Source organism: Callorhinchus milii, unplaced genomic scaffold (genome assembly GCF_018977255.1).
Source record: "Callorhinchus milii isolate IMCB2004 unplaced genomic scaffold, IMCB_Cmil_1.0 Scaffold28, whole genome shotgun sequence".
Taxonomy (NCBI): Eukaryota; Metazoa; Chordata; class Chondrichthyes; order Chimaeriformes; family Callorhinchidae; genus Callorhinchus; species Callorhinchus milii.
This window is the reverse complement of record NW_024704769.1, coordinates 4,004,050-4,019,380: the sequence shown is the minus strand read 5'-3', so window position 1 is coordinate 4,019,380 and position 15,331 is coordinate 4,004,050. Positions and strand designations below refer to the sequence as shown.

Below are 15,331 nucleotides of genomic sequence, written 5' to 3'. Positions count from 1 at the left end.
GACACAGCCAACACTGTACAAACTTGTGCATAAAAATATCTCCCGTCGAACGGCGACACGTCTGTCTGTGTCTGAGCTCCTCAAGTCCCCCCCTGTCAGGCCGAGCCTGGGATACTGCGGCCCCTCCTGGCTCAGGAACCGGACTGGAGACCCTCATGGGTTGGGGTGGGAGGGTGGGGGGTTGGTTCCCACATTCAGTTGTCAAACATGTCACCTTGGAGCCAGTTGCTGCCGTCCTGAGCTGCTGCTGTTGATCTCTTGTTGTGTTCCCTGTAGCCAAGTCCTGACTGCTCGGCTGTCACAGCTCGACACCAACCTCGTCAACACCAGCTGAAGGCAACACACACACACACACACACACACACCGTCAGCAGCTGGAGGAGAAGGAGGGAGGAATGGAGAGAGAGAGACAGACAGACTGGGGCAGCACTTACCGGCACGGTATCGCTGCTGCAGTGATGAAGGAGACACACACAGCGAGTAGCACTCTGTAGTAGCTGCTCTCTGCTCCCCGCGGCCTCGCTCCCCCCCTCGCACACGTCCAGCACCAGCCTCAGCAACGCCCTGAGCAACGGCTCCAGCCACAGCCTCGCCCTGTCACCAAACACCCTCCGTCAATCTTCTCTCCTCTCCTTCCCTCTCGCTCCCCCTCTTTCCCTCATCCCTTTCCCCATTTTCCCGCCTCCCAGGTAACGTTGGACCTAAGGTTCCCAAAGCTTCTCACTGTTGTAGACTAATCCGTCCGGAATTAACTGCTGTCAACATCTCCATTATTCTGTGCTGTAAGGTTCTTTGATACGATTTGTAATAATAATAATAATCCTCGCATTTGATCCAGCGCCTTATCACGTCGTTGAGACACCACAAAGCGCTTCGCGGGATACACTGTAAAGTGTAGTGACTGTATATTTTGTGGGCGAAACTTCCGGAATGGTAGAAGGCCAACTGGACGGACCTTGGTCTTTTTTTTCGTCCAGCAATTCCTATGTTTCCCCTTCCCTCCCTCCCCAACCAGCCCCCAGCCCAGCGTCTGTGCTGACTGACCTGGGCCAGGCTTGCTGGATCACGGTCTCCAGCGTGCGGAGAACCCCAAGCCTGGCCGCCTCATCCGAACTACCATCATCCACCTCCAGGTAGCCCAGTATAACTCGCTGCAGCCTCTTCCAGTGACGGAGGACAGTGATCCCCAGCCTGTAGCCAGGGCACAGAGCAGAGGAGACAGAGGTTATAATATAATAATAATACTAATACTTGCATTTTACACACACTGACCTGACTTGCCCTCTGGCAGACCTGGGACACTACCCTCACGGCTCCTGTAATAAATACACGCGTCGTCGTTATCTGTCGTGGCTGACCTGGCAGTGAAGGTGGGCAGGTGGGAGGCGTAAACTCTCCGCAGTGGGATCTTGTCTTCGGCCTCCATGTGGGTGAGGATCAGCCGGAGCGTGTCGTCGCTGGGGCCGGGCGCGCGTGGCTTCCCGGGAACGGGCGGTCCCTCCAGCACAGGGAGGAGGGCGAGAAGACAGGGCAGTACGGCCTGACACACAGACAGAGACAGAGAGAGGTAGATAACAACACACAAGGCTACATTTTCACGGCGCCGTTCACGTCGGGAGGAGGCGCTGGACAGGATTTGGACCCGAGCTGGGGTTTGGGACCAGGAGGGTGACCGAGGGTCTTGAGCCGGACCTTGAAGGAGGCAAGGGAGGGAGCAAGGCGACCCCGATGGTGGGGTGGGCAGGGCAGGGGGACCTGGAGCAGACCGGGGCCTGCCGAGCGGACAGGTTGGGTATGGAGTCGGCAGGTCACAGAGGAGCGAGGCCGACCCTACAAGATTTAGGGCTGGACCAGCCGCAGAGCGAGGGAGTGCGACGTGTAGGTAAGAGGTGAGTGAGCGGGTTCCCGTGTCGCAGGCTCCTGGCCGGGCCTCACCTGTACGAGCGAGACCTCGTGTGTGTACAGGTGGTTGTAGAGAGCGTGGTACAGGACCTGGGCTCGGTTATATTGCAGGAGTTCCGCGGGAGGCTGAACAGAACAACACACTCTCAGGTAAACAGCGCCTCGCAAACCTCGCAGCTCCACTCCCCGTCCCCAGACAGACTGATTCCCTCCTTTCTCTCTCTAACCGCTAATTGGCTAACAACCGGGTTCCTACTGACCGCTGGTAAACAGAGTGTGTGTGTGTGTGGAGTAAGGAAACTTGCCTAAGGTTTCGGTCCTGCCCGGGAATCGAACCCGGGTCCTCTCGCTTGCGAGGCGAGCGCTCACGAGGTAGAAGGTGAACCGGATGGACCTTGGTCTATACAGCAATAATAATAATAATAATAATCTCTGCCTTTGATATAGCGCCTTATCGCATCGTTGAGATGTGTCAAAGCGCTTCAAGAATGCTGTAAAGTGTAGTGGCTGTGGATTTCACCCTCGGGGATAGATTCCTTCTCTCTCCATCGTCCCGTCCCCCCCCACCCCCCACCCCCCACACCTGGTACCTACCACATTCACAATAATGTGCTGGAGACACCTCACGCCCAGAACCTTATTGTTTGTCCTGTAGTCGTCAGAGAGGAGTAAGGCCGGGGGCAGAGCGGCGTCCAGATGCAGAGAGAGTGCAGGACTCCTCGCTCGCTCTAACACCCAGCACAGCACACGGCCTGAGGCAGGGTTCAGCTTCCCGGTCTCTCTGGGGAGAATGACACACACGTCCGTTACATTCTCAACAACAACTTGCGCTTACGCCACCCCCTCCACCCCCTCCCCGCCCTCCCCGCCCTCCCCGCCCTCCACCCCCTCCCCGCCCTCCCCCCCCCTCCCCGCCCTCCACCCCCCTCCCCGCCCTCCACCCCCCCCTCCGGGCGCCAACCCTCTCCTCCTTTCGGGTGCAAACCCTTTCGTGACAATCCTTGCGTTGGATAATAGCGTCCCGATGGGACGTCCTCCGAGACGTCTCCGAGCGCTGCGCGGGATACACTGTGAAGTGTAGTGACTGCGCGTCTCGTGGGCGGAACGGGTCAGCCAATCGCGCGCGGTCAGTTGTGGACGGAGCGCCCAAATCCTGATGGATCTGTTGCCCTGGGGATGTGCTCCCGATGTGAAAGTGCGCTGCGTGAATGTGGTGGTGGTGTCGTCGTCGTCGTCGCCGCCGCCGCCGTGGACTCACTTGTCGGCTTGCGGTTGCATTTCTCTCAGGACGGCCCCCAGCGCTCCGTGCCCGGCCTCCGCTGTCCCGCTCAGCAGTTCGGTGGCGGTCGCGCAGCCCGTTGCCTGCAGCAATGCGGCCAGCAGCTCCCCGGCAGCCCGGCGCGAGGCGAGGCTGCTCCAGGGCGCGTTCTGCTGGTGGGCGGCGCAGAACAGCAGCAGTGGGGGCAAAATAGCGTCCAGAATGGCACCCGCGGGGGAGTCCTGACCCTTCTCCTCGTGCAGCTTCCTGACCAGCCGCTGGAGGACCTGAGCCACGGCGCTCGGGCTCTCGGCCGCGGCGCTCAGCGGTGTCTCACCCCCGACACCGCCGCCGAGGTCTCCTGCGGGCGGAGCCGAGCGCCGCGTCAGGCACACGGTCACGTCCCTGTAGGTCCGCACCACATCCTCTCGCTCGCCGGGGCAGCCGGCGGCGAACAGCCAGCGCCCCTCGGCCGTCTCCAGCAGGCACCGGGCGGCCTCCACCGCCTCCCGCCTCTCGCGCTCCGGCCTCTCGCTCTGCAGCGCCCGCTGGATTGCCCGCAGGGCGGGGAGGGCCGACGGGGCCGGTCCGGCTGCACGCGGGCGGGTGTGGCTGTCGCACCGAGTCGGCGCAGGGCGTCATCCGGGCTCTCCATTGAAGCTGCTTTGCTCGGGGGGGGGGGGGGGGGTGTGTGTGTGTGTGTGTGTTTGGGGGGGCGGTGAGGGGGGGGTGTGGGTGGGGGGAGGGGGGTGTTGGGGGGGGGTGTTGGGGTGGGGGTGTGTGTGGGAGTGGGGGGGGTGTGGAGGAGGGGGTGTGTGGGGGGGAGGGGGGGAGTGGGAGGGGGTGTGTGTGGGGGGTGTGTGTGGGGGGAGTGGGAGGGGGTGTGTGTGGGGGGGTGGTGTGGGGGGAGTGGGAGGGGGTGTGTGTGGGGGGTGTGTGGGAGGGGGTGTTGTGGGGGGAGGGGGGTGTTGGGGGTGGGGGGGGGAGGGGGTGTGGGTGGGGGGAGGAGGGGGTGTTGAGGGTGTGGGGGGAGAGGGGGTGTGGGGGGGAGGGGGTGTTGTGGAGGGGGTGTGGGGGGGAGGAGGGGGTGTTGTGGGGGTGTTGAGGGTGTGGGGGGTGTTGGGGGGAGGGTTTGTCTCTGTGTCTTCCTTCTACCTCTGGACTCTGCTAAACAGAGCCGCCGTTTATTCACTGAGTCACTGAATGTCACAGCACTGAGACAGGGAATTCCTCCTCTCACTCTCACTCACTCTCTCTCTCCTCTTCACCTCTTCATTCATTCCCTCTCTCTTCCTCCGTCTCTTCACTCCCTTCACTCGCTCAGGCGTCAACTTCCGGTCACCACGTGACCCTCGGCTCCGTGAGGCGCGCCACCCCGCCACGTGACCAGAGACACGCACACCCCCGCCACGTGACCAGAGACACGCACACCCCCGCCACGTGACCAGAGACACACACCCCCGCCACGTGATCAGAGACACGCACACCCCCGCCACGTGACCCCCCCCCACACACACACACACACGTGACCACCCACGTGGCGACTGGCCATCTCCGCCGAGGTGACGAAAGGGCGACACCCCGCCACGTGATCCCATCCCACCCCACGTGATCGCACCCCCGCCACGTGACACAGCGCCTGGCCTCCTCCCTCCCTCCCGCCGCCAGAACCAAGATGGCGCGGAAGGCTTTCGGGCGGATGATGAACGGCATAAGCGAGCGGGGCGGCTCCGCCTCCAGCCACAGCCTCGCGCTCTCGCCCCCGCCCGCCTCCCGGGAGCACGTGCAGGCCGTCACCAGGGCCTACAGGTCCCAGCCCCGCCTCAGTGAGAGCCTCAGCCACACACACACAGCCGCGCAGTGAGGGCCTGACATCCCCCGTCACCCCCTCACACACACAGACACTCCCCGTCACCCCCTCACACACAGACACACAGACATCCCCCGTCACCCCCTCACACACACAAACACTCCCCGTCACCCCCTCACACACAGACACTCCCCGTCACCCCCTCACACACACCGACACTCCCCGTCACCCCCTCACACACAGACACACCGACACTCCCCGTCACCCCCTCACACACAGACACACAGACACTCCCCGTCACCCCCTCACACACAGACATTCCCCGTCACCCCCTCACACACACCGACACTCCCGTCACCCCCTCACACACAGACACTCCCCGTCACCCCCTCACACACACCGACACTCCCCGTCACCCCCTCACACACACCGACACTCCCCGTCACCCCCTCACACACACCGACACTCCCCGTCACCCCCTCACACACACCGACACTCCCCGTCACCCCCTCACACACACCGACACTCCCCGTCACCCCCTCACACACAGACACACCGACACTCCCCGTCACCCCCTCACACACAGACACACAGACATTCCCCGTCACCCCCTCACACACAGACACTCCCCGTCACCCCCTCACACACACCGACACTCCCCGTCACCCCCTCACACACAGACACTCCCCGTCACCCCCTCACACACACCGACACTCCCCGTCACCTCCTCACACACAGACACACAGACACTCCCCGTCACCCCCTCACACACAGACACTCCCCGTCACCCCCTCACACACACCGACCTCCCCGTCACCCCCTCACACACACAGACACTCCCCGTCACCCCCTCACACACAGACACACAGACACTCCCCGTCACCCCCTCACACACAGACATTCCCCGTCACCCCCTCACACACAGACACTCCCCGTCACCCCCTCACACACAGACACTCCCCGTCACCCCCTCACACACAGACACTCCCCGTCACCCCCTCACACACAGACACTCCCCGTCACCCCCTTACACACAGACATTCCCCGTCACTCACACACAGACATTCCCCGTCACTCACACACAGACATTCCCTGTCACTCCCTCACACACATAGACATTCCTGTCACACTCACTCCTGCCATAGAGAGACACACACACAAACATATACACTATCCCATAGAGAAAGCGGGACTGACATTCTCTCACACAAACACACGCAAAGTCATTCAATCCTGGACTGTTTGTGGGACGCTGCTGTGAGCAATTGGCTGCCCGATTTTGTCCACAAAATCCACAGTCACTACTCTTTATATTCTGTGAAACACTGAGACGTCTCAACGACACGATAAGACACTGTATAAAATGCACAGATTTTTTATTATACACACTATGCCACAGAGAGAGAGACTGATATTCCTGTCACACACACTTGCCTACATCCTGTGCCACACAGAGAGGACCATCATTCTTGTCACACAAACTGCCTCACAAAGTATTCCTGTTTCTTACACATGCACACACACCAGACAGTACCTCACAGAAGGGCTGACATTCCCGTTGGACGTAGACTCATGGAGATATTTATTTTGCAGCATACAAGACTGTGGTTGGTGTGAATGGACCACTGGTAATACTAGACCAAGTGAAGGTACGGTTCTCACCTTTACGCAGGTCATCTCACATTACTAATGAGTGGCAACTCCCTCTCTCCCCACCTTCAAATCCCGCCAAAAGACCTTCCTTTTTGATTGTGCTTCTGTTCACCTTCCTCTCCCCCCGGCTTGTTGTCAGACTTCGCCATTGTGAAGCGTTCCGGGACGCTACACCGCTTGAAGGCCGCTATATAAATGCAAGTTGTTGTATATGCCAGCGCGTTTCTGCCAGCAATATTTCACGCGGCAATGAGGTGATCAATCTCATAGCAACTCGCCCATAAAATATCCCGTGAAGCGCTTTCAACGATTGTGAAATCAACGCAAGGATTATCATTATAATAATAAGTGCCGTTCTATAGAGCAATCCTGTGTCTCTCTAACTCCTGTGTCCTGCAGTTTCCCAGGTTTGCGGAGATTGTACACTTGACGCTCCCCGATGGGACACAACGCAGTGGTCAAGTCCTGGAAGTCAGTGGCTCGAAGGCTGTGGTTCAGGTACCATTGAAGAATTGTGTCTGGGAAGCGGATCTCAAGACTCAAATCTTTTCTCTACAAGTTAGGCCTCGGCTCTCTGGTTTTCCTTACTTTATGGCTCCAGTAGTGATCAGGAAATTCCAACTCTTCCCACCCCCCACCCCCTTGTACAGTGTATCATTGTTTGTCAAGGCCTGGCTCAGCGGTAACGCTCTCAGCTCTTAGTCAGAAGGTTGTGTGTTCAAGCCCCCACATCAGGACTTGGAATCACATAGTCTAAGCTGACACTCCAATGCAGTTGTTGCATTGTCGGAGATATCGTCCTGCGGATGGGATGTTAAACCGAGCTCCACATCTGCCTGTTCAGGTGGAGGTTAAAGATGCCGTGGTGCTATTCGAAAAGAGAAGGGAGTTTCTCTCTCTCAGTGTCCTGGCCAACAATCCCCCAAATAAAGTTGGTTGCTTACTTCATGGCTGTTTGTGGGACAATTGCTGTGCGCAATTGGCTTTCGCGTTTCGTTCACAAAATACAGTCACTCCAATTTACAGTGTATCCTGTGAAGCACTTTAAGACATCTTATTGATGTGATAAGAACTATATCAAATCAAGGATTACTATTATATTATTATTATTTCCTGTGGCATGTAAATCACTCCTCTTTCTCCTGTGTGGTAGGTGTTTGAAGGAACCTCTGGTGTTGATGCAAAGAAGACGATCTGTGAATTCACAGGAGACATCCTCCGCACCCCTGTATCTGAGGATATGCTTGGTAAGTACAATAACGGTGAAAGGATCATTAGAAGCACTGAGCCAATGTGTTTGACACCCAGCAGTGTATAGGTGAAGGGCCCATGTGTCAGTTTATACTGTAAAGTAGTGTAATATCCGAGTGTAAAAAGAATGAAATCCAAAAACGTTGAGTGTTTTACAGTAGTTACTGTCAGGTTTCAATAGTGTCGCAAATAAGAACTAAAATAAGAGCCTGTCCTTCAGATGATACGTTAAACCTCACTCCTTGTCTCTGCCCTGTTCAGGTGGACATTAAAAATCTCCTGCAGCGCTATTCAAAAAGAGAATAGAGTTTAGTCACTCAATCCACGACTGTTTGTGGGATACTGCTGTGCGCAATTGATTGACTGTATGTTTTGTGGGCAAAAAGCGGCAATTTACTTAATAGTTTATTCTGTGAAGCGCTTTGAGATGTCTCAAACACGTGATAAGGCACTGTATCAAATGCAATTATTCTAATTATAATTGGTGTGTTTCAGGTCGTGTGTTCAACGGATCTGGAAAACCGATCGATCGAGGCCCCACTGTCCTGGCGGAGGATTACTTAGACATCATGGGTACGTGATCATAGCTCTATCCTTCAAATAATAATAATCCTTGCATTTAATAAAGCAAACTACACAGTCAATTCACTTCACAGTACATGAAGCGCTTTGAGACATCTTGAAGACGTGATAAGGCGCTATATTATTATTAAATTACATTTACCTTTTTACGGCTGATACTAAAGAGAATTAACAGAGCACGAGTCACCCTGATCTTCACCACTTTGACCAGTTTATTTTGCTTGCCCCACAGGCCAGCCTATAAACCCCCAGTGCCGTATCTACCCCGAGGAGATGATCCAGACGGGGATATCTGCTATCGATGGCATGAACAGCATTGCTCGCGGGCAGAAAATCCCCATCTTCTCAGCCGCTGGCTTACCACACAGTGAGGTGGGTACAAGTGTCCGGAAAATATACAGCGACTCTAGTCTGAAGACTGACTATGCAATAGTGAAGTTTGTGGATTCCCGTAGTGCAGTGGTTAGTGCCCTCGTCTTGCAAGTGAGAAGACCCGGGTTTGATTTCACTTAGGCAAGTTTCCTTACTCCACCCGCCCTCTGTTTACCTTGCAGTAAGTAAGAACCTGTTTGTTAGTCAATTGGCAGATTGCTCTCCAGGGTTAATAATCCCTCCCCAAAAAAGTCACTCATTCCCCGACTGTTTGTGGGACACTGTTGTGCGCAATTGACTGCCGCGTTTCACCCACAAAACATACAGTCAATTTGCTTCCAGTGTATCTGGGAAGCGCTTTGAGACATCCCAACGACACGATAAGGTGCTAGATTAAGTGCAAGGATTATTATTTTGCTGTGTTACTGACTTGCATTGCAGTTGATGATGTGCAAGTAATTGCTGGTCTCTCTGCACAGATTGCTGCCCAGATCTGTCGCCAGGCTGGGCTAGTGAGGAAACCCAAAAGCGTTATGGATTACAGTGAAGAAAACTTTGCCATTGTGTTTGCTGCTATGGGGGTGAGTAAGGCATCCACTCTTCTTTACAGCTCATTCAAAATTCCACCACCTGCATACTTACCCGCTCTAAACTCCGTACCCCCATCACTCCAGCCCTTGCCAGGCTCCACTCACTCCCTATCACAGAACAGGTTGACGTCAAGATCCTCACACTCGTCTACAAATCCCTTCACGTCCTTGCACCTCCCTACCTCTGCGGCCTGCTTTCTCCCCACTCTACCATCTCCTGCCTCCGCTTGGCTCGTTCCGGCCTCCCGCATGTCCTTCGTCACCTTGGTTTCCTTCCACCATCGGCAGTTGTGCTTTCAGCCACTGCGCCCCCAAAACTTTCTCCTTCTATCCTTGTGCCTTTCCACCTGCTTCCTCATCTTCAGATCCTTCCCGAAGACCTTCCTCTTCGATCGTGCTTACAGTCACCCCTCCCGCTCTGCCACTGTTAAGCACTCCGGGACTCTACCTTGCGTAGGGACGCTGTGTAAATGCAAATTGTTACTGTAACACGAGATCCACTAGCTATAGGGTGAGTGTGATAAGAGCCTGTAACGAGAAGAGATTAGGAGAAAGGTTCAGTGAGTTAATGTGTGTGACTGACTGGGGCGTGTTACTGTAACTTGTTATGTTATGCAGGTGAATATGGAGACCGCTAGGTTCTTCAAGTCTGACTTTGAGGAGAACGGTTCAATGGATAATGTGTGTCTGTTCCTGAATCTTGCCAATGACCCGACGTAAGTCAGTGTATCTCAGCGATAGCGATTTACTTCTGCTGGAAACCTTACTCCACACACACGCACGTCTGTGTTTACCCAGCAGTAAGCAGGAACTTGGTTGTTAGTCGATTGGTGGATCGCTTTCAGGGGTAATAGTCAATTTAAAAAAAATATGGTCACTGAATCCACGACTGTTTGTGGGGGGGGCGCTGCCGTGCACAATTGGCTGACGCATCTCGCCCACAGAATATACAGTCACTACACTTTACAGTGCATCATGTGAAGTGCTCTGAGATGACTCGAAGACATGATAAGGCGCTGTATCAAATGCAAGGATTATTATTATACGTTACATTTCATTATGTGAACTACATCTGAACGGGTTAGAAGCGGGAACTCAGACTGAATAAAAGTGCTGTCTTATCTCCTCTTATCTCCCGCAGCATTGAACGCATCATCACCCCTCGCCTGGCCCTGACAACAGCCGAGTTCCTGGCATACCAGTGTGAGAAACACGTGCTAGTGATACTGACAGACATGAGCTCCTACGCAGAGGCGCTCAGAGAGGTAAAGCCAAATAAGGCAATCAATCGCTCCCTTGGTAAAGAAAAGGAAAGAATCCTGTAATAATATACCATACAAAATTACACTTGTATCGTGCCTTTCACATCGGGGGGCGACGGGAGCAAGATTTTAAGCAGGAGTAAATCACGATCTCCGTGACACACGGATAATAATACAATAGCCTTTTCAAGTCGTTGAGATTGACTGTGTATTTTGGGCGAAATGGGGCAGCCAATTTATTATAAATTTTTTTGGAAGGGATTATTACCCCCGGAAAGCGATCCGCCGATCGACTAACAAGCGGGTTCCAACTCACTGCTGCTAAACACGGGCGTGTGTGCGTGAGTAAGCAAACTTGCCTAAGGTTTCGCTCCGACCCACCTGGGAATCAAACCTGGGTCCTCTCACTTTAGAGACGAGCGCTCTAACCGCAATGGATTCCGTACAGCTCGCTGCATAGTGGTGTTAACCAGGTGCAGCAGTAACAGTTTTCCTCGCTTTCTCCCCACAATAGGTGTCAGCCGCTCGGGAGGAGGTCCCTGGGCGCCGGGGGTTCCCTGGCTATATGTACACCGACCTGGCCACGATTTACGAGAGAGCCGGGCGTGTAGAGGGCAGGAACGGCTCCATCACACAGATCCCCATCTTAACCATGCCTAACGATGGTGAGCTAACGGCACGTCACATTGTGTCCTTGGAGAATCTTTAAGGGACACTGACTGTTATAAGAGCACGGTGACGGACTGTGTTGTGAGGATGTACGTTACTACCTGTCTCACCTACATAATAATAATAATCCTTACATTTGATACAGTGCCTTATCACGTCTTCGAGACGTCTCAAAACGCTTCATAGCTGGAAATCGCTGCTGAAATGAAATACAGTCAGCGTTGCAGTGTGATTGAGTGTGTGCAGTGTCATTCTGGCTTTGGATTGCCGAGACACATATAAACTCAAACCCAGCTGTGTTATTTCAGATGTTTATATCTGTCAGAGAGGAGACACTGTTATAAGGTGGTGTTGTTGGTATAAATGGCTTTTAAGTTCAATTTGCTTTTATACCATTTTGTGTTTGACTAGATATCACTCATCCTATCCCTGACCTTACGGGCTATATCACAGAAGGGCAGATCTATGTGGATCGACAGTTGCACAACAGGCAGGTATGTCTTAATCATTGATAGATTTTTGGTAGGTCGGTATTACGGGGTATAGGGAGAAAGCGGGAAATCGGAATTGAAAGGATTAGTTGAGGTACAAATCAGTTATGACCTAATTAAAGAGCGGAACAGGCTCGAAGGGCTGAATGGCCTCTTCCTGTTCCTATTTTCCTATGTTCCTAATCAGTCTAACCCTGAGCGAACCTGATAACATGGAGTCATTGGCAGGACCTGGAAGGGCAGACCAGTTACTGGGGGCAAGGAATCCTCCCTCCCAGCTCCTGTTAACCCTGCAGCCAAAACCCTAACAAGCGGGAAAGCTTGGCCAGACAGCGACATCAATATATTAATCGGTGTTTGCAGACATCTCTCAAATGCAAACTTACTCCTAAGATTTGCTGGTTTAAAAAATCAAAGTTCTATTTGGTGCGAGGGACTAAATGGTGATGCTTTTGTCCGGCAGATCTATCCACCAATCAATGTCCTTCCTTCACTCTCGAGGTTGATGAAGTCAGCTATTGGGGAAGGCATGACACGCAAGGACCATGCAGACGTCTCCAACCAGCTGGTAAGTAAGACAGTTTAGACCTAGACTTGTGGACAAGCCCTCCACGGCCTTGCTCCTCCCTGCCTCTGTGAACTGCTAATTCCTTACCGACTTGCCCGCTTCCTCCACTCAATGGTCTCCGGCCTGCCCCATGTCCCACCATCACCAGTTGGGCCTTCAGCCTCTCCACCCCCATCCTTTGGAACTCCCTCCTCCAGTCCCTCCACCTCACGCCCTCCATTGCCTCCTTCAAGGCACATCTCAAGACCCTCCTCTTCGACCATGCCTTCGGCCATCCTCCTTCCTCCACTCTCCTTGCCTCCACCCCCTCCCGATCCCAACTATTTCCTTGCATTCTCTTCATTATCCTTTAATACCCTGATCTCTCGAGTATCTATCTATCTTACATTTAAACATGCACTTGTTTCTGTATCTATTGCAAGTTGGGCAGTGCATTCTACATTCTCACAACCCTCGCTGTGTGAACAAACACCCTCAGATTTCACCTCTAAGCATACGATTGTGTCTCCTTGTTTGGAGAGAGACAGAGAGAGAGAGAGAGATCAACCACCATATTTCCTCCCCATCTTAACAGAGCCTCTGTTCCCTCTCCCTGCAGTACGCTTGCTATGCCATTGGGAAGGATGTACAAGCTATGAAGGCGGTGGTGGGTGAGGAAGCTCTGACTCCGGATGACCTGTTGTTTCTGGAATTCCTGCAGAAGTTTGAGAAGAACTTTATTGTTCAGGGTGAGCTTTATAATAATAATAATAATAATAATCTTTGTATTTGATTCAGCGCTTTGTCTCAAAGCGCTCCACAGAATACACCATAAAGTGTAGAGACTGTGTATTTTTATGGGCAAAACGCAGCAACTAATTGGGCGTAACAGTCTGCCACAAACAGTCATGGAATGAGCGACTAAATTATTATTTTTTTTGGAGGGATTATTGACCAATCGACTAACAACCAGTTCCTACTTACTGCTGCTGGTAAACAGAAGTGTGCGTGTGGACTAAGGAAACTAGCCTAAGGTTTTTCCCTCTCGCTTGCGAGGTGAGAGCTCTAAACACTACCCTACAGGACTCCACATAACTGTTTGCTAAGACGCCTCTGGTCTGTTCCACTAGGAGCCTATGAAAACCGCACCGTCCACGAGACCCTGGACATCGGTTGGAAGTTACTGCGAATCTTCCCGAAGGAGATGCTGAAGAGAATCCCGCAGAGTGTCCTGGCCGAGTTTTACCCCAGGGATTCTGCCGCCAAACACTAACTGTAGCTCTAACACTGCCGTTCCCACTGGTGTGTGCTGTCTGTATCATTACCGAAACACCTTCCCCTTTATTTCTGCTGGTGCGTGAGTAACGTGGTTCAGTGGTGGGACTCTGTGCCCGTCGATTCCTGTCAACGTCCCTCAGCTTGAGTGGGAGTTGAGTTGCCTGCCGTGTTGGGTTCCTGCTCATTAGGCAGTGTGGGGCCAGGTTAGACAGGATCAAGGCGTTCCCTGTGCTGCGTGCAGGGATTGGAGAGCGTCACTCACCAGTGACTGAGCCGCTGCCTCTCTGTGTTTTCATGTGAAATGTGAAACGCACTGAAAATCCTACGTTTGGAATGTCACACAAACTGCTTCTGGCTATTGAGGTGACGATTCACTTGTGCGTTATTAGGACCACCAATGGGGGGCGGGGGGGTCAGGCCTTCAACCTCTCTGTCCCCATCCTCTGGAACTCATCGCCTCACTCCCTCCGTTGCCTCCCATCTCAAGACCTTCCTGTTTGACTGTGTCTTTGGCCACCCTCCTACCCCCATCCTCGCTGCCCTCCACCCCTACTGATGCCAATCCCCAGCTGGGGTCCAAATCCCTGACCGCCCAGTACCTTGGGAGGTCCTCCCGACACGAGAGGCGCCGTGTAAATAATTTGTTGTTGTTGTTGATGCAGTAAAATACTTCTCAACAAACCGTTCAGGAGGGTTGGTGACGTTGCCATGTTAGTCGTCTAAGGCCATTGCTTGACCTGTCAGTGAGTGTTCTACATGTTCGCACAATGAATTTTGAACAATCTGGCTCCTCGTCGCTTTCTGTCAGTGATGTGAACTCTGAGCTCCAGCGGACTTGTCAGACTTTGAGGCTGTAAGTACTAAACATTTGGCTATTTGCCACTCCAGCTCGCTCTCCTTGTGCCTTGAATTTTTAGACCACGTGTCTCATTTGTTTGTGTTCCTAGTTTTGAACAAGTGACGGGTTTGTTTTGTCAGGCCCGGGTTTGAAATGTTACGTGGGTTACAGAACATTCACGCGTGATCCTCGAGCCATCTGCCTGCCTTACGTGTTGTGTTCTGTGTGTGAGATCGTGTTTGGGTTAAGAAGATTTCTGAGTTGTTTTTTTTAGGCTCTTTTTAGGCATTGTCAGTCGCAGGATCTTTGATCCAACAAGAGCTTAATGTGATCCATTCACCAATATGCATCTTAATGCATTGGTGATCAATGTGAAGATTTATTTGCACTGTAGTAATCCCAGAGCACTTATTTCAAGCCCTGTTAATCCTTGTTAAGCCTTGTTATGTTTTCCTGGTTATTTATTTGAATGATCTTTTCTACGTTTCGTGTTATTTATTTGAATGATCCTTTCTACGTTTCGTGTTATTTATTTGAATGATCCTTTCTACGTTTCGTGTTATTTATTTGAATGATCTTTTCTACGTTTCATGTTCATGCTGTTTTAAATATTGCACCTCATTCTGTTTTAAGCACTTTCTAAGTACAGAATAGGTTGGTGTCTGGTCAAATACACAGATCAGCTTTATGCAGTAAAGGCCCTTTTTGTCTAATATTTTCTTGTGTCGTCAAGTTGTCTGTGAAATATATAAATTGTCGGTAAAGTTATTTTGGTACATTAATGACTATTGTACCATACATTCCATAATTACTACTACTATAATACGT

The 15,331-nt window shown here is 52.8% G+C and overlaps 2 protein-coding genes across 3 annotated transcripts; one reads left to right on the top strand and one right to left on the bottom strand.

The window, feature by feature from the left end:
- Positions 1-204: 204 nt before the first annotated feature.
- Positions 205-4,712, bottom strand: tti2 (TELO2 interacting protein 2). Its single transcript, XM_042344427.1, has 8 exons — positions 4,684-4,712; positions 3,161-3,772; positions 2,497-2,683; positions 1,936-2,028; positions 1,359-1,540; positions 1,045-1,191; positions 435-609; positions 205-330 (listed from the first exon to the last, which is right to left on the bottom strand). Exons 1-8 carry the CDS (start codon positions 4,710-4,712, stop codon positions 211-213), a joined length of 1,545 nt encoding a protein of 514 aa, XP_042200361.1. The 3' UTR covers positions 205-210.
- Positions 4,713-4,825: 113 nt separating this feature from the next.
- Positions 4,826-15,294, top strand: LOC103187781 (V-type proton ATPase subunit B, brain isoform). Of its 2 annotated transcripts, XM_007907426.2 has the most exons (14): positions 4,826-4,986; positions 6,564-6,619; positions 7,023-7,121; positions 7,777-7,870; positions 8,370-8,447; positions 8,689-8,828; positions 9,308-9,409; positions 10,037-10,134; positions 10,560-10,683; positions 11,195-11,345; positions 11,761-11,843; positions 12,304-12,408; positions 13,007-13,136; positions 13,518-15,294. In XM_007907426.2, the coding sequence occupies exons 1-14, from the start codon at positions 4,836-4,838 to the stop codon at positions 13,658-13,660; spliced, it is 1,554 nt and encodes a 517-aa protein (XP_007905617.2). In that variant the 5' UTR covers positions 4,826-4,835; the 3' UTR covers positions 13,661-15,294. The 2 variants fall into 2 exon arrangements, with proteins under 2 accessions (XP_007905617.2, XP_007905618.2); XM_007907427.2 differs by lacking the exon at positions 13,518-15,294 and having other exon boundaries at positions 12,342-12,408; positions 13,007-13,130.
- The last annotated feature ends 37 nt before the right edge of the window (positions 15,295-15,331 follow it).